A 19,131-nucleotide genomic window follows, 5' to 3' on the forward strand; every position below is an offset into this window, starting at 1 on the left:
CCTTCCTTCCTTCCTGTAAAGCCCACTGGCTTAATTTCTGTCAGTCTTCAGAAGTCTCTGTTGGGATGAAAATCAGGGGTAGAGAAGGAAGGAGAGGGAGGATTTGACTGTGGTCATCCAAAAGGGGGAGTTCAGGACCTCAGCCCTTCAGTCAGTTCCGAAGCTGGGCCTGGCTGGGGATTCTATAGTACAAGGGCCTTCAACCTCTGCTTTTCTCAAATATTCTTTTGTCTGTGATTTCTTAAAATAGGCTGACTTGCTTCTTCTATCAAGTAGTGAGCCACATGGTCTCTGTTACATTGAAACAGCTGAGCTCGATGGGTAAGTGATTAAATTAGGATCATTGGTGAGGTATTTATTGGTTGGTTGATTGATTGGTCATGGGGCTTGAACTCACGGCCTGGATGCTGTCCCTGAGCTTTTTACTCAAGGCTAGCTCTCTACAACTTTGAGCCACAGCACTACTTCTGGCTTTCTGGTGGTTAATTCATGATAAGAGTCTCACAGACTTTTCTGCTAGGGCTGGCTTTGAGCCACGATCCTGAAGTCTCAGCCTCCTGAGTAGCTAGGATTACAGGTGTGAGCCACTGGGACTTAGCCTTTGTTTTCTTTAAGAGTAAATGTCTTTAGAACTAGGACTTCTGTCTTCTTCTCTGTTTTCCTGGAAGACATAAAGTCTAAATTGCAAAGGCCATTGTTAATTGCTTTGCCATAATTTCTAGAACTGTAATTTTTCTGCATGATTTTATTGGAAAAAACTGATTGATCTCTGGAGTTTATTTCCTCTCTGAAATAGTAAGTTCCGCATGTGCATGTGAATCATTTCATGTAGGGAGTCTTTGGCCAAGTTCCTCAGAAGTGTGTGCTTTCATTTCATCTTTCTCAGGAAAATGACAAGGAGTGTCCAGCCTCCCCCAGAAAGAAAGACTCAGGGCATTTTAAAATATGACCTTTTAGAGAAAAGAGAAAAATGGGCTGTGCTGTCATCCTGACATGTGGAGGATTTAGCATATTCCATGGAGTGGTTCTGTGTTCAGAGGACTCAGTCTGTTTATCTGGCAAAAAAAAAAAAACATGTATCTAATGCTTACCTATGTGGGCATAATCTACGAGCATGTGTTCTTTAGATTCTGTAATCTCAACAGGAGACTGACTATATAAACCCTATTGTATAGGGAAAGGAGTCGGTAAGAGAGAATTAGGTCATTTGCCCTAGGGAAGTAGGACTCCAACCTGCCAACAGGGTTTAGCCAGTATCTCCCAAGTCATTACCATATTGAACTATTCAAATACAGTTTGGCCTGCGTAATCCTATGCTTAGTTTTTTGTTTTTTTTTGGCAGAACATTTTTAGATATAGCTAAAGCAGCAGCAAGAGGAACATTTATAGCATTCACTGTATACTACATTTGAAAAGACAAAACATCTCAAATCAATCTCCTGAATGAAACCATTGAATGAACCCATTACCAGACATTTCCATAAAAGACAGGACTCTGACAGATGGTCAGAATTGTGTGTGTGTGTGTGTGTGTGTGTGTGTGTGTTCCTGCTCAGAAGATGACCTGCTCTCTCTGAATGGCTAAGCTAATGCCAACTCTGAGGAACCTGAGAAGCCCCACCCACTTTCCCAAGATTCTGTGAAAAATATGAATTAAATTAAAGGTGGGGGTTGGGAGTGGGTCCCTGGGTTTTCGGATCAGATTTCATAGGTGGGGCACCCATCCTTCCTAGTGCTTTGGATGCTGTTGGGTTGTTCCATATAAAAATTCATGTCATGTCATTAATTCCACAGGGAGACTAACCTAAAAGTTCGCCATGCCCTATCAGTTACCTCAGAACTCGGAGCAGATATTAGCAGACTCGCAAGGTTTGATGGTGAGTGTTTTAAACAACAAAAGCTCAAAACCAAAAGGTAATATAATAAACGAATGACTTTGTTTCACACAGGACTGGCCATTCAACCAATCCACAAGGTAAAAAAAAAAATCCCCAAGTTAAAGCAATATAGATCCTTCTTTTCTATTATATGTATTTTACCTATTGTCACTTTTTAGAGAACATAAAATGCCAGAGTCACAAGACTGGGACGTTTCTGGGCTGAGAACCAGACATCTGCTAAATTTAGTTTTTCACTGTGAAGTCTTGGATTTCATTTTAATCTACCTTAAAGTTCACGGCAAGCATTCGTGGTGTTCCAGGGGTTTATCCCCAGTGAAATGTGATTCCCTAGTTCTAAGAAAGCATCTAAAGAGTGAATGATGGATTACGGGGAAATAAATTAGATATAATATGCAAATTAAAATTTCCCTGTTAGCCGAATTTAAAGACCCAAGAGAATGACGCAAGATGCGTTGTGGAAAAGCCTTTGAAAGAGTGGGGACACTTAAGAAACTATACCCCACCATGATTATGCTTCATTTCCTGTAGTCTTTTATTTTTCTTCCATCTATTTCTTCCCACATCTTATTTGCATGTTTTAATTTCAGCCTCCTTTCCCCTTCCCTACCAGTCCCTCCCTGCCTTTCTCTGTTCCTGTCTCTCTCTCTCACATACACACATACATTTTTATACATATTTCCTCTAACCTTTGCTTTTTTTTGTTGTTGTTGTTGCTTTCTTTTGGTGTGGATCCTGTGGCTTGAACTCAGGGCCTGGGGGCTGTCCTTTGCTTTTTTGCTCAGTGCAAGTGCTCTGTCACTTAAGCCACAGCGCCAATACCAGCTTTTCTGGGTGCTTAATTGGAGATAAGACTCTAACAGATTTTCCTACCTAGGCTGGCTTTGACCCTCAATCCTCATATCTCAGCTTCTGGAGTAGAATTACAAGTGTGAGCCGCCAGCACTCAGCCTGATATCATATTTTTAAAAGTAGCAATGTTCTTAGTGATTTTCAATGTTATCATCCCTGATAAAATTTTATAGATGGGCTAGCCAGATACACATAATAGTATTTACAAGACAAAGTTGGACTTTGGGGGTATAAATCTACCAATTGGGAAAGTTCTTATATAAATCTTCTTACACATTTCAGACAATCTGAAAAGCCCAACCCCTAATTTATTGAATTTAGAAGAAAAACCCAGTGAATCAAATTTCTAAGAAAAGATACACAACTTGATTTAGTATTACAACAAATACAAAAGTAAATTGAGTGGACCTGGCTATTTCTTGTGAAGTCTTAGGATATTGAAAATCTTTCCCAAGTATATGACTGGAAATGCTTTTCAATGATGCATTTGTAAACTGGATGTTTTTAAGCCTTGGGGAAAGCCCCATATGCAAATTGTCCAAATGTGTTTAAGAATCTTTTGCATATTGTAACTGACTGGTCTGAGATCTGTTTTTTACAACACATGACAAGTTTACATATTTTGTATGACTGTTATTACTGAATTTTGAAGCCGAGAAAGGGCTGACTGTTTATTCAGGAATCTTTGTGGATTTTGTGGTCCTTTCTAAAGAATAGCATGTGTGTAATGAAGACATTTAAAAAAATGAACATCTCTGTGTGGCTAAAAATAAGTAAGCAAAAAGACTTAGCTAGCGTCTCATGACTAAAAATTTTTAACCTTACTAGGTAGCTTTATTCCACCCACCTGGAGGAAAACACAGCCCAATGGCACAATTGGTTCATGGGACGTGGATTCTACGTGTTGACATGGGAAGTAGCATCTGTTCATATAGCGAGTGCTAACTTGGTATGGTGATGGTATTAATAGGTAGCGAAAGGCTTGATAGTTGGAGAGAAAAGAGCTTTTGAAAATAGGTGACATTCTTTTAAGGAATAAAATAACTACACATCATAATCACCAGGGTAACAGTAATAGGTAGTCTCTGACACTTGAAGAAGCTCTTGGCTTCAAGTCCTAAATAACAATTTACAATATCTTATTCTATGTATGTTTGTCTTGTGGAAGACTTCCATGAAAGTCATGAAATATAGCTAATTGTATATGGAAAGAAACGATACCAATGTATCTGAAAAATTATGGAACACTGGGCATGGAGTTCCGTTTTTGTGATAAGCTACAGATTGGTTTGTTTGTGTGTGTGCATGCACCTAGACTGGTCCTGGGGCTTGAACTCAGGGCCTAGGCACTGTCCCTGAGCTTTGTTTGCCCTCTGCCACTTGAGCCACCACTTCATTCTGACTTTTTTGGTGGCTAGCTGGAGATAAGAGTCTCATTGGCTTTGCTGCCTAGGCTGGCTTGGAACCATGACACTCATATCTCAGCCTTCTGAAAAGAAAATATCCCATTCTGTCAACATGGCCCAAAGAAAACTATTGCCCCTTTTTGGAAAGAGGTAGAAAAGAAATTTGTGTGTGTGTGTGTGTGCGCGCGCGCGCGTGTGTGTGTGTGTGTGTGTGTGTGTGTGTGTGTGTGCCAGTCCTGGGACTTGAACTCAGGGCCTGGGGTCTGTCCCTAAGCATCTCTGCTCAAGGCTAGTGCTCTACCACTTGAGCCACAGCACCCTTTCTTCCTTTTTCTGAGTAGTTTATTGGAGATAAGAATCTTACCGACTTTCCTGCCCAGGCTGGCTTTGAACCATGATCCTCAGATCTCAGCCTCCTGAGTCGCTAGGATTACAGGCTTGAGCCACCAGTCACCCAGCTAGAAATGTGTGTTCTTATCCTATGAAAGGGGAATCTGGGCACTTCTGATGCTAATGCAAAACAAAATAAAACCAACACAGCCTCCCCCCGCCCCATCCTCCCCTACCTCCATTAAACCAAAAACGTGGTTTGGTTTTGCTCCCACCATTTTGTTTTGACTGGATCCTATATTTAGTACATAACTCCTGGGCCCACAGTGTTAGAGAAAGTCTCCAGTGGGCCCTTGCCTCCAACCAGCCAAGCGGAACCCCTTGGCTTCATCATCCCTGTCTAGAACCACACCCTCCATGTGAGCCTTGGAGGGGGGGGGGAGCAGCGGGCCAACAAGTTCAAAGTTGACTCTGCCTCCATGTCAGCATTTGCAAACAACAGGGAAAACCATCAAATGAACCTGGTTTTTATATTCCTATTGGCAAGGGCTGACACTTCATGTGTTTCTTTGCCCCAAACACATTTTTATTTTCAAGAGTAGCCAAGTCTGAAGTGTGAGAAATGTAGTCGTGGGTTAAGATTCTGGATAACGCTTAAAGGGTTTCTCTCATCCTATGATTTTATGTATGTTGTGCTAGGGATTGTTCACTCAATGCAAGGTTCTTCAAAATTGGGGTAATGCAGGTGATTGGTCCAGTGGCCGGAGGGAAAATGAGTTCTGAGGATTTAGAAAAATGGCTCCTTATGCACAATGTAGTTTTTCTCCACAGTTTGAGCCAGTGTTAATCAATATTATTTTCCTTTTTAAATAAATAGAGGTTAGAATGAAGGGCTAACCACAATTGAGCCACATGTCGTATTATTAAAAAAAAAACAAAAATAATGACCTTGTTGCTGGTGGCTCACATCTGTAATCCTAACTACGAAGGAGACTGAGATCTGAGGATTGAGATTTGAAGCCAGTCCAGGCTGGAAAGTTGATGAGATTCTTATCTGCAATTAACCAGCAAAAAGCTGGAAGTGTGTCTATGACTCAAATGGTAGAGAGCCAGCCTGGAGCAGAAAAAGCTCAGGGACAGCTCCAGGCCCAGAGCTCAAGCTCCATGACCGACAAAAACCAACCAAACAAAAACATTCAGATGAGCTGGGCACTGGTGACTGCCTATAATCCTAGCTACTCAACAGGCAGCATCTGCACACCACAGTTCAAAGTCAGCCTAAGCAGCGAAGTCTGTGAGACGCTTACCTCCAGTTAAACCACCCAAAAGCCAGAAGTGGGGCTGTGACTCAGATGGTAGAGCACTAGTCTTCAGCAAAAAACAAAAAATCCCGCAGGGACTGTATCTAGGCCTGGAGGTCAAGCCCCAGTATACACTCTCTCTCTCTCTCTCTCTCTCTCTCTCTCTCTCTCTCTCTCTCTCTCCCTCTCTCCCTCCCTCCCTCTCTCCCTCTCTCCCTCTCTCCCCCTCTCTCTCTCTCCCCTCCCTCTCCCCCTCCCTCTCCCTATCTCTCCTCTCTCTCTCCCCTCTCTCTCTCCCCTCTCCCCTCTCATTTTAACTTTGTAGTTTCTCCATTTATTTTCCAAGCATAGTCCTGTGCACCGAACACTGTGACTGCGACGTCTAAGAGGGAAGAAAAAGACACTGCATATTATGCACTATAAATACACATATAAATACACAAACACACTGCATGGGAGCAGGTGGTACCGTGGGCTTGTCAAGAGAGGACCAAAAACTTTCTTCTTTTCTGTTTCCCAGGGATTGTTGTCTGTGAGGCGCCCAACAACAAATTGGACAGATTCTCGGGAGTGCTCGCCTGGAAGGGGAGCAAGCATGCGCTCACCAACCAGAAGCTCATCCTGAGGGGCTGCGCCCTGAGGAACACCAGCTGGTGTTTTGGAATGGTCGTTTTTGCAGGTACAGCTCACAGCCCTCTACCACCAGATCGCTGCCCCCCATTCACCCCTCAGTCCATCCGTTTGCCACGTGGAGACGGACCCGTGGCTCTTCATTCCAGGCAAGACGCTGCTCTGGGGAGGACCTCAGAGTGTATGACCCCAGGAAAGGATGTCATCGCCCCGAAAATAGCCCAGGAGGCCCCTGTGTATGGGAGCCACTGATGTCTTAGAAGTTATCCTTAAGGTTGCTGGGATTTGGACATAGCCACTGTTTAATTTCTCTCTCTCTCTAACCCCTGTTATTCTATGTATTTGGTCAGCCCGCTTTAAACAGAGGGACGAGTGCAAATACGGCTGATATGGTCGATCAAGCAGTTCCTTTGAGAAAGTCTTCTTAGGGGCTCCGCTGTCATTTTTGTTTTTGGCCAATAGCTGTTTCTCGTGGTCATAAACAGGACTGAGGAGCCTGGGAAGGGGGAAGAAAGAGAGAGAGGGGGCCTTCTGTTCTTATTGCTTGACTTATCACCCTCCCCTCCACCCCCATTACCGATGGCACCAATCTGGGCCTAGGCACTGTCCCTGAGCTTTTTCAATTCAAGGCTGGTACTCTACCATTTGAGCCACAGCTTCACTTCTGGCTTTTTGGTGGTTAATTGGAGATAAGAGTCTCACAGACTTTCCTGCCTGGGCTGGCTTTCAACCACGGTCCTCAGATCTCAGCCTCCTGAGTAGCTAGGATTACAGGCGTGAGCCACCGGAGCCTGGCTTTTTGCTTGTCATGTGTGCCTGTTCCACTTTATTTCTATGGATTTCCAGGATGGCACTCCTCCTTAGGGAAGCTTACAGTAGCTCCATTTCCCAAAGCCACCCAAATTTGTACTCGTGGCTTCATTTGCCAGCTTTTGATTTTTTTTTTAAAAATCCTGTTTATTGTGACACAAAATTAAGATGCGTTTTGGGTCTGGTGATTATATGTGCAATCAACGTGGGAATGTTTTGTTTTGTTTAACTGACTTTCCTCAACAACAACAAAATTTGCTCATTAAGGGCTCGAAAGTGTTCCAGAGTTAGAAAAGTCTGGCCAGTTGTTGCCAGATACTCTGAGCCGTGTGTGGCGTTACGGTGGCTCTTGTGTTTGGAGCATCGCCATTTTAAGGACTTGGGAAATCCCTAGAAATGAGGCATATAGTACTTTGATCTGGGAATGAGTCTGACTTCATGATTGAGTCTTTCATCAGATGCTTTTAGTCTTTAAGCAGGGAAATAAACCTGTGGTTGTTTATTCCCTTCTTTGCATTGCTCTTGCAGAGAAATTGAGAGCTTGGCATATGTGCAGACTTCTTTTCTTCCATCATGGGAAGTTTCTTGAAGGTTTTTTTTTGTTGTTGTTATTGGTCGTGGGTCTTGCACTCAGGGCCTGGGCGCTGTCTGTGAACTTTTTCACTCAAGGCTAGCACTCTACCATTTTGAGCCACAGCTCCCCTTCTGGTTTTCTGGTGGTTCATTGGAGAAAAGAGTCTCTTGGACTTTCCTACCTGGGTTGGCTTTGAACCATGATCCTCAGATCTCAGCCTCCTGAGTAGCTAGGAGTCTAGGTGTGAGCCATTGGTGCCCTGGTTGAAGGTTTTCTGATGGGAAATCCCCTCTTACTTTGCTTCTGCCTGGTCATTGTAGAAATGGAGGAATCTTGTCATAAGGATGAGCCAGTTGATGTGCACTTGATCTTACTTAGAATGACTAATTCAGGACTGTAGATCAGCTGCACCATGTTATGGTGAGACAGCTGTGCTGAGCCACTGACAGGGGCTAAGTTCCCCTTCATACAACTGTCTGTATGGGGAAAATGCTCTTACACAAAAAGAATAGGAAATTGTGCACTTGTGGCTCACGTCTGTAATCCTAGCTACTCGGGAGGCTGAGATCTGAGGACTGCTGTTCACTGGAAGCTCCTGCTTGGGCAGGAAGGTCTGTGAGACTCTTACGGCCAAGTAATTACCCCAAAAAAGCTGGAAATGAAGCTGTAATTCAAGTGGTAGAGCACCAGCCTTGAGCCAAAAAGCCAAGGGACAGTGCCCAGGCGTTGAGTTCACATCCTAGTACTGCCCCACCTCCAAAAACCCAAAAACCAAGTCTCCTCCAAGACAGTGGAACGGAAGTTTACAGACTAGCAGATCTGGGCTCCGATTTGCTTACCAGCTTCAGGAATATGACTTTTCGGTTTCTCAAGCTTCGTAAGTTGTCGCCTGGAGATACTAATGAGTCCATTGTCAGAGCTTGAGATGTGGCATGCTTAAGCGGGTACTTGACAAATGTTATTTCTTCCCTTTCCTGTTTTTCTCTCGCGCTTCATCCTCAGCCCAGTATTTGCTGCCTGCTCCCTGGGCTGAGCCAGGGACAAGGGGGAATCTGTCTTCTTTAGTCTGGGCACAGAAGTTCACAGAACACTTAACTAGAATATAGGTGAGCAGGGGTTGTCATGATCACGGTCAGTTTTCTCCACTCCGGAATCCAATGGCCATTTCATTGAAGAATTGAATACCCAGATATCATGAAAACCAGAATCCCAGATGAATTCTTCACCCTTCTCTTTGTAGTGTAACTCTGCTTATTCCTATTGCCAAGAATCACAGTTGACTTGACAAAGCTGACATTTCTCTTTCTTTTTTCTTTTCTTTTTTGCTAGTCCTGGCTTGAACTTGGGGCCTGGGCTCTGTCTCTGAGTCTCTCTGTGCTCAAGGCTAGCACTCTACCACTTGAACCACAGTGCCACTTCTGGCTTTTTCTGAGTAGTTTAGTGGAGATAAGAGTGGGCTTGTTTGCCTGGGCTAGCTTTGAACCACGATCCTCAGGTCTCAGCCTCTTGAGTTATCTAAGCTTGTAGCTGTGAGCCACTGGCACTAGGTGACTATAGGAATTTCTTTCAAGCTCTTTGACTATGAAGAGAAGAAGAGTCATGAGTCTAAATATCTCTGGATATATTTAAGTGCTTACAATCCATAAAGTAGATTCTATCATTCGTTTGTATATGTCTGCATGTCTAAGAAAAAGTACATTTTAAAAAAATGTTCAACTAGTTTCTATTTCACTTTTTAGCAAACTTTATTTGGTCTTTGTGATCTTGGCTACAAAAGAAATACTTCTCACCCTCAATGTTCATATGCCTTTAATAAACAATTCTGAGAGAATGTGGGTGGTCTTTCCTTTATACATGAGTGACTGAGAACAGCACACTGGGATACAGTCTCTAAGACCAGCGGTGAATCGCTCTGAGACTCTAATCTTTGTTTCTATTTGTCTTTTAAGTCAAAATTTTCAAGGATGTGTCCATTCTTCCATGAGTGGGATATAATTTCTTGCCCGTCTGCCTCCCTGCCTCCCTCCCTTCCCTTCCTTCCCTTCCTTCCTCCCTCCCTCCTCCCTCCCTTCCTCCCTCCCTCCCTTCCTCCCTCCCAGTCTTCCTTCCCTCCTGCCCTACTTCCCTCCTTCCCTCCCCCTCCCTCCCTCCCTCCCATCCTTTGACTTTGTTAGCTGTGTGTGCTCCAAATTAGCTTGTTAATGTCCAGAGTTTTGCAACAAAGCATTTCTGAAACCTTTTAGCCCCATGTTCTATCTGAACTTAGACTACAGTGCAATATTTAGGTTTGTTGTCAAGTTGCAAATTAAGAATTATCCACAACTTGATGTCCACTGTTCTTTATTGAAGAACATGGGTTTTCCTTTTCAGAAACATTGGTATGAGTAGAGATTAGTGACAGGAATAAGAATATATCATCTGATTATTCCAAAGTTGTCTTCTTATTTATTTATTTATTTTTTGCCAGTCCTGGGACTTGAACTCAGGGCCTAGGCACTGTCCCTGAGCTTCTGTGTCAAGGCTAGCGCTCTACCACTTGAGCCACAGCGCCACTTCTAGTTGTCTTCTTTTTTCTTCTTGCAGGTCCTGACACTAAATTAATGCAGAACAGTGGTAAGACAAAGTTTAAGAGGACAAGCATCGATAGGCTGATGAATACTCTAGTATTATGGGTAAGTTGCCATAGCAAAATTAGGCAGTAGTGCTGGTCATTATTGTCAGAACATGATTTCATCTGCTTCTCTGGGACTTCTCTTTTGGAAGTCTACCCTCTCCTTGTAGAGTATGCATTTAAATATTTCGCCCTGGGAGCTGATTTGAGCTCCCTTCTGTTTTCTAGATGATAATGAATTCCTTCCCAGTGGTAAGGTGACCAGCTTATTGGCAGCCTGTGACCTCCTACACTTCCCAGTGTAAAATGTCCTGCCTTACTTCCAGGGCTTGCTTAACCATGGTGGTAGGTAGATACCACAAGGTGATATTTTGGGGTGTAAAGCAACAACTCACCCCAGCTTTTGAATGCTTGAAGTTGGGCATTGAATGCCAAGCATTGCTAGTTTTAATTCTTCCGTTCTGTTCAATGAGTATGTAGAATCAACCATTAACAGGAACTGTGGCTGGTGTGATACAGGAACCAAGTCGGTAGCATATTGGACATCCATAATTCTACCATTTTTCTCCTATATGGTTTTCTAATATACTTTAAGATTCCCCCAACTCTGTCTTCTCATGCCCTTATTTTATTAGGGAGAGAAAGAAGAAAGCAAGCGTAGGAACATGGAACTCTGGTTCTTTCTTGGAGGAAAAAAGAGAATAGGAGGGAATAAATTGTCAGTCTCTAGGCCAACTCCTCCCTCAACAATGTTGGTCCAGCCCCTAACATGGTGTGACATTTCATAGGAAAAGTCCCCAGGCTGGACACCAGTGGCCCATGCCTATAATCCTAGATATTCAGGAAACAGATCTGAGGATCACAGTTCAAAGCCAGCCTGGGCAGGAAAGTCTATGAGTCTCTTCAGTTAAGCACCAGAAAACCATAGGTGGCGCTGTGGCTCAAGGTGGTAGCTTTGAGCAAAAAAAGGCTCAGAGACAGCATGCAGGCCCTGAGTTCAAGGCCCAGGACTAGCAAAAAAAAAAAAAAAGTCCCCAGGACATCTTGCCAACTCATGGCTTCTGAGTTTGTTTTTAAGTCTGGGGTTTGAACTTCCTACCTAATGATCTTCTGTCTCTCTAAATACTATGATTCCAAATGTTTGTTTTTCTATAGTGTAAAAGGTTGCTATTTTTTTGTGTGCTGCTTGCTACTTTAAAAAAAAATCTCAAAAGGAAAGTATAGCCCCGTGCTTATGGCTCACAACTGTAATCCTAGCTACTCAGGAAGCTGGGTTATGGTTTTAAACCAGGCTGGCCAGGAAAGTCACTGAAACTCCTATCTCCAATTAAAAACCAGAAAACCAAAAGTGGTGCTGTGGGTTAAAGTGGTAGAGCACTAGCCTGGAGCTAAAAAGCTCAGGGACAGCGCCCAGGCCCTGAGCTCAAGCCTCAGGACCGACCAAAAAAAAAAAGTATAGATGTCATAGGCAATTTAATTGTGTTAACTTAATATTTCTTGTTGACTAGCCATTTCTGTAGGGAAGAGTCTTGACAAGTCTGAGATTCATCTTTATTACTGACATTGTCTAGCTTTTGTTTTTATGTCTCGGGTGACCATATAATGTATCACTCAAACAGGATACATTTGAATGTATATTAGCAGTGTTGGCCTGGACCGCGCATGTGAACTGAGGCCACGCAGGGCAAATTGGGGCACATGGGCTTCCTCAATGAGACCACTTAAACACTCTTTAGAATTGTTATTATAAACGTTATGTACAGAGGGATTATGGTTATTTAAGTCAGGTAAAAAGTATATTGCTTTTAGATCAGCATTACCCCTCCCTTCATTCCCAGTTCTTCCCTCCCATCCATACCCACAGGTTGCATAGTTTATTTTCCACAGTGTCACTTTCTATTTCTCCCTCCCTCCTTCCCTCCCTCCCTCCCTCCCTCCCTTCCTTCCTTCCTCTCCCCTCTCCCCCTCTCTCTCTTATACACACATACCCTAGAGAGCCAATGAGAGAATAAGAAAAATTTATGTCAAGTATTTAATCATGTTCCTGATGTGAAAATGTTAAATTTTATCCATATCAATAAGGTAAGAAGAGGTTTGCATAACTTGACTTTCAAATAGCATTTTTTTGGGGGAGAGGGGGAGTTAGATGTGATCAGACTATGTGACTAGTTTAAGGTTCAAGTTAACCTTGACCAAACTTCTCTTCTCATTTCAGATTTTTGGGTTTCTGGTTTGCTTGGGAATTATTCTTGCAATAGGAAATTCATTCTGGGAGAATGAAGTCGGGGGCCAATTCAGAGCTTTCCTCTTTTGGAACGAAGGAGAGAAGAACTCCATATTCTCAGGATTCTTGACCTTCTGGTCGTATATTATCATTCTTAACACAGTGGTTCCCATTTCATTGTACGTGAGGTAAGATGAGAGTTGACACTTTAATGAATCCCTTGTCATCAAAAGCCTTTGTTTCCCGTAATCACTTTTGTTTGTCCTAAAATCAGAGCAGTGCATTTGAGGTCTCCTTCGGAGTGGGAGCTGCTACATCTGTGGCAAGTGGGGCCACTTAGCCTTTGAATACTGTGTAACTTTGACATTTTCAAATGACAATAAGTACATTTGCTTTTCTTGATTTGGGTTTTTCAGGAATGTGGTTGTGTGGTTGTTTTCTTTATTAAAAGACATGGATGACACTATAATCTCAGGCAAGCCGATCAATTAGAATTGAGTTGATTTGAGATTTAAAAAAAAGAACAAGATTAGAGAGATGGTCAGAGATAGAACCTCTCCTTCCCCTAGTTGGCTCGCCATACCTGGATTCAAGGTCAAGGTCATATCTCTCTCTCTCTCCATATATATATATATATATATATATATATAATGTTTACTAGCTCCATAACATTGAGCAAGAGACCTCACCCTCTTGAGCCTCAGTTTCCCCACTTAAAATGGAGAAAACTATTGGGTGCCAAGTGGCTCACGCCTGTAATCCTAGTTACTCAGGAGGCTGAGATCTGAGGATCATGCCTCCAAGCTAAACCAGGGTAAGAACTTCCATTCGATTCTTATCCCCATCCCAAATGCCAGAAATAGAGCTGGGACTCAAGTGGTAGAGCGCCAACCTTGAGCAAAAAAGCTAAGGGACAAGCACCCAGATAAAACTAGAGATACAATGGCGTGGCTTTGTTTCTCCTCTATGTCTCTCTCTCTATACATAATACATACATACATTTGTACATACATGTCTGTGTGTGTTTAGTAAGACTTAGAACATGGCTCTCATGTCTAGACCTGAGACATTCTCTATGCTAACCTTACCAAGAGTGAACTAGACAGTTCCCAACAACGTGAGAGCCAAGATGGAGTGTGGTCATTAAAATACTCTCATTATCAGTGTTTTAACAATACACACAATCACCAGCTTTAAATCCTCAACTAATTTTTACTGCGGTTGTGGGAAGTGGTCTGGACGTGGTGGAATGTGGCCACAGTGCCACAGATTGCTTTGGGAGGCTGAGCCTGTGCTCAGAATGGGCTTCTATTGAAACTGTGTCCTGGGGCTGGGAAGGTGGCTCAGTGGTAGAGCGCTTGCCTTGCATGCCTGAGGCCCTGGGTTCAATTCCTCAGCACCACATAAGCAAAAAGAAAAAAGCCGGAAGTGGTGCTGTGGCTCAAGTGATAGAGCACTTGAGCTGAAGGGCTGAGGGACAGTGCTCAGGCCCAGAGTTCAGGCCCCACAACCGGACCAAAAAAAAAAGAAAATATGGCTGGGTGCTGGTGGCTCATGCCTGTAATCCTAGCTACTCAGGAGGCTGAGATCTGAGGATCACATTGCAAAGCTAGCCCAGGCAGGAAAGTCCACGAGACTCTTATCTCCAGTTAACCACCAGAAAACTGGAAGTGGCACTGTGGCTCAAGTGATAAGAGTGCTGGCCTTGAGCTGAAGAGCTCAGGGATAGCACCCAGGCCCACAGTATAAGCCCCACAATTGACGAGAGACAGAGAGACAGAGAGAGAGAGAGAGAATGTAAAAACCCACCAGAAACAAAAAACCTAGAAACAAAATTAAGACAAAGAATTATTTGGGTACGATATTTCTTTTTTTGATCAAATTTATAGTATAAACTTGACATAAGTCGGCAAGAAATATGCTAATATCAGACAAAGAAAGTTGGCAATTACCATTAGATTGGTCAAAGAAGAAAATACAATTGGCTGATAAAATTGGAAAGCAAGTGATCAGAAAAGAAGCAGTGGGGCTGGGATGTGGCGCAGTGGCAAGGAGCTGGTCTAGCAAGTACGCCGGCCTGCGTTCAATCCCCACACCGAAAAAGAAAAGACAAAAAATACAGTTAAACAAACAAACAAAAAAATCCCCAGTACCAAAAAAGAAAAGACAAAAAAATACAGTTAAGCAAAAAAAAGAAAAGAAATAGGAGTAAAAGTAATAAGACGATGTTTTCATTAAACTATGGTAGAAGGTACTTCTCTATAATCCGACATTACTATAATCTCGGAAGTCCCTTTGGCAGTTTATGTGATGCCCATGGAAAGAACTCAGACTGCTGCTGGCCACAGAAATCCCGTCTCTGGAGGCAGGAAGTCCTGATCACCACTGCCATGTGAGATGATGTTCTTTTCTGAGGAAGTGGTCACAGCAGCCTGATGATACACCCCTGTTTTCACTCGGTGGCTGTTACGGTTTGCTTTGTGCTTTCTGGAGATGCAACTTAGACCTCTTTTGCCAACATGAAATCCTGTCAATATATCACAACACATTTCTGTCTATTGGACATAAGACAAACAGCGTGTGTGTGTGAGATTCAGTCTTAGGGTTGGAATTCAGGGCCTGGGCACTATCCCCGAGCTTTTGTACTCAAGGCTAGTGTTCTACTACTTTGAGCTACAACTCTGCTTTTGGCTTTTTGATAGTTAATTGGAGACAAAAGAGTTTCATAGATTTTCCTGCCCAGAATAGGCTTTGAATTGTGATCCTCAGATCTCAGGCTCCTGTGTAGGTAGAATTACAGGCAGGAGTTACCATGCCTAGCAGGACAAATATCTTTTCCCATGAAGATATAAGAAGAGATGCAAAGTAATATGCTACGCAGAAATCTCTACTGAGCTTGTTTGAGGTGAACAGAAAACCATTGCCTAAAGGCTTATACTAGGATCCCCCTCTGGTCTTATGGTTCTGGGGTTTATGAACAGACCCTCTTTAGATCACTGAGACCTTGGGATAGAGTATCTTTTATCTATCTTTATTGCTGTTGTTGTTGGTTGTGGGGCTTGAACTCTGGGCCTGGGTGCTATCCCTGAGCCTCAATAGCTGAAGGCTAGCACTCTACCACTTGAGCCACAGCGCCACTTCCAGTTTTCTGGTGGTTAATTGGAGATAAGAGTCTCATGGACTTTCCTGCCCTGACTGGCTTTGAACTGTGATCCAAAGATTTCAGCCTCCTGGGTAGGATTACAGGCGTGAGCCACTGGCACTTGGAGATTCACTCACCCTGCCTCTAAAACTCTGAGGACTTTGGCAGATTTCATTTTTTTTTGGCAAATCTCTGTATGTTCTGAAGTTAATGGAGCTCTCCTTCCTTCCTTCCTTCCTTCCTTCCTTCCTTCCTTCCTTCCTTCTGTGCTTTCCTTCCTGTCTCTCTCTTTCTCTATCTTTCTCATTCTTTTCCACAGTGTGGAAGTCATTCGTCTGGGCCACAGTTATTTTATAAACTGGGATCGGAAGATGTATTATTCAGGCAAAGCCACACCTGCCGAAGCTCGGACGACCACCCTTAATGAGGAGCTGGGCCAGATTGAATATGTTTTCTCTGACAAAACGGGCACCCTTACTCAGAACATCATGACTTTTAAAAAATGTTCCATTAATGGGAAAATCTACGGTAAGAGCCACGCTTTCTTTTTCTTAATGACGTTGAATGTTCTTGGAATAACAGCATCGGTGCTGGGCAGTCCTGGAGCTTTGCACTTGATAGGCAGATACCCTACCACTTGAGCCATTTTTCCCTCCACCTTTTTTGCTTCAGTTGTTTTTCAAATAGGGTTTTAGATTTATGCCTGGACTGTGATTCTCCTATGTAGGTTTTTTATATACCTGAGATGACAGACATGCATCACCACACCTTACCTCTTTTTATGGGTTGAGGTGGAATCTTCTGTGTGTGTGCACGCTAAGACTTACCTCAAACTGTTATCCTCCTGATCTCAGCCTCCTAAGTAGGGAGGATTGCAGGCATGAGCCAATATGTTTGGGAAGCAATTATCATTTAAAATTTTAAAAATTAACCATTTATTTTTATCATCTTTCAGGTGTTGTACAGAGGGCTTTCCCCCATTTTCTTCTCCATTCCCTCAAGTTACTTGGTTTTCAGTTCACACATGTACATTAGATATCGTGACGATGTTCACCCCCCTGCCTCTCTCCATTCTTCTGCCCTCTCTGCGCCACCTCCCCCTATAATATCATTTTGGAAATACTGTCTTCCTCCTTCACTCCCCCCACTCCAAATTCTACCACGACCTTCTCATTAATATGTTCTTAGCAGCACTTGGCTTGGTGCTCATGGATCCATGGTGCCTAATTTAGGTGGAAGTCTGGGTCGGTCTGCTGCAGTTGGTGGATGGAGGAGGTTCAGAAGGGTACGCTGCACATCCTGAGCACCCCTCAGTTGTGTGACTCTTCCGTGGTGTTCCAGACAGCCACATCCCAGGAGGATGAGTTCTTGGCAGCCTGGTTTTATTTTATGCTTGTTCCCTGTTACCTCTGGGCTTGACGCTAGAGCAGGCATTCGTGAGAATTTACTGTCAGTTCCGTGAAAGCTCACACCCTGAGGGACCATCACGCTATTTCACCAGTCCAGCTGCCATTCACATGCGTTTGAAAAGATAAATGCTCTGTTTTGGGGTTTTTTAAAGTCTATTTATACCTGGTGGTGGTGGCTCATGCCCATAATCCTGGCTACTCAAGGAGGCTGAGATTTGAGGATCTGGTTTGAAGTTAGCCCAGGCAGGAAAATCCATGAGACTCCAATTAACCACCAAACCACAACCACCACAACAAACCATCAACAAGCGAGGCTGTGGCTCAAGTGTCAGAGTATCTGACTTGAGTGAAAAAGGTCAGCGACAGTGCCCAGGTTCTGAGTTCAAGCCCCAATACCAGGAAAAAAATGTCTTAGACGATACTTTAAAAAGACTCTAAAAATACTGGCTTAATTCAAGTAGTGGTTTAAATGATTACACTTTAGAATATTAGGTTTTTTTTTCAAATTCGGGAGTATTTTTTATTCTTTTGCTCCATGTTGATAATTTCAATTCTAAGAAGCAACTTAAATTATTTAAATTATTCTTAAAGAATTTTTTTGAAGTTGAACCAAGAATGTATCTTGGTATAGCAGGATAAGAATAAGGAGAAATGAACAATGAGGATGAAACATTTCTTGTTCAGACTTTTTCTTCTTTCTCTTTTTTTGGGGGGGAATCCTGGGACTTAAACTCAGGGTCTGCGCACTGACCTTGAGTTTTTTACTCAGGGTTGGTGCTTTTCCACTTGAGCCACAGTCTCACTTCTGGCTTTTTGGTGGTTAATTGGAGGTAAGAGTCTCATGATCTTCCCTACCAGGGCTGGCTTTGAACTGTGATCCTCCAATCACACAGTCTTGAGATCTAAGATTGCAAGTGTGAGCCACTGGTATCCAGCTAAATGGTAGCTTTTTTTTTTTTTTTTGCCAGTCCTGGGGCTTGAACTCAGGGCCTGGGCGCTGTCTCTGAGCTTCTTTTGCTCAAGGCTAGCAAGCTAACATTTGAGCCACAGTGCCACTTTAGCTTTTTCTGTGCATGTGGTACTGAAGAATCAAACTCAGGGATTCGTGCATGCTAGGCAAGCACTCTACCACTAAGCCACCTTCCCAGCTTGGTAGCTTTTTAAAAAATGTGTGGCTTTTATACTTTCTGAGCTGGGAGAGTCTACCCTAATCCCTGGATGAAATGGTTTGGGGTGGGTAAGATGTGTGCTGTTTACTGTGTTAAAACATGGAGATAGGATCGAGGCATATCAAAAGGCACAGGACTTTGCTAGGCATGCATTACACTCTGTTTCTCTCCTCATGTTAAGATTTTTTTTAACATATCAAAGGAAGAGCAGTTGTAAGATAGCCCTTTTCTTGTTTTTCCTGTTCTTATAACCAAACATCTAAACATCTAGGCATAGCCAGCGGAGAGCTAGTGGCTGCTTATTTTAGTTTTTATTTATTGGTTTTAATATTTGAGTCTGACCATTTTCATACTTAGTAATTGTATTTTTCTGGTGTCTTTGTCTGTCTGTCCATCCATCCATCTTGATTCATTTCCCCCTGTAAACGACTTTCTCTTTCAATCCTCAAGGTGAGGCAGAGTGTTGGTTTTTCGCTTCTCTTATTTAGGAAGTGCCATGGGAAATTCAGTTGGCAGGCTGCCACAAGCAGGGCCAGAAGACATGGAAGTCAAAAAGAACCGCGTGGCAACCATCCTTTAAGAATTAGGGCGGTGGGGGGTGGGGGAGTGTTTCCTGAGTATGGATAAAGCTAGTAGGATTCGTAAGAGTCATAAAACATTCGAAATAATGAAGTCTAGAGGCTTTTATGTATTGGAAACACCTGCCATCCAGAGACTGCCCGGGAGATTGATAGCTGCTATAAAATACAGCAACCTAGAGCCATGTGTTGCCTAG

At 43.1% G+C, this 19,131-nt stretch overlaps 1 protein-coding gene across 1 annotated transcript in view; it reads left to right on the forward strand.

Annotated features, from left to right (window-relative positions):
• Atp8b4 (ATPase, class I, type 8B, member 4) overlaps positions 1 to 19,131 on the forward strand; it is a 102,332-nt gene that overhangs the window by 29,834 nt on the left and 53,367 nt on the right. The window contains exons 6-11 of the mRNA XM_013009961.1: positions 251 to 321; positions 1,795 to 1,877; positions 6,308 to 6,466; positions 10,385 to 10,473; positions 12,628 to 12,824; positions 16,098 to 16,306. Coding sequence (XP_012865415.1) covers positions 251 to 321; positions 1,795 to 1,877; positions 6,308 to 6,466; positions 10,385 to 10,473; positions 12,628 to 12,824; positions 16,098 to 16,306 — 808 coding nt within the window. The remainder of the gene's footprint in view (positions 1 to 250; positions 322 to 1,794; positions 1,878 to 6,307; positions 6,467 to 10,384; positions 10,474 to 12,627; positions 12,825 to 16,097; positions 16,307 to 19,131) is intronic.

The sequence above is a fragment of the Dipodomys ordii genome, unplaced genomic scaffold (assembly GCF_000151885.1).
Source record: "Dipodomys ordii isolate 6190 unplaced genomic scaffold, Dord_2.0 Scaffold11, whole genome shotgun sequence".
NCBI classification, from domain to species: Eukaryota; Metazoa; Chordata; class Mammalia; order Rodentia; family Heteromyidae; genus Dipodomys; species Dipodomys ordii.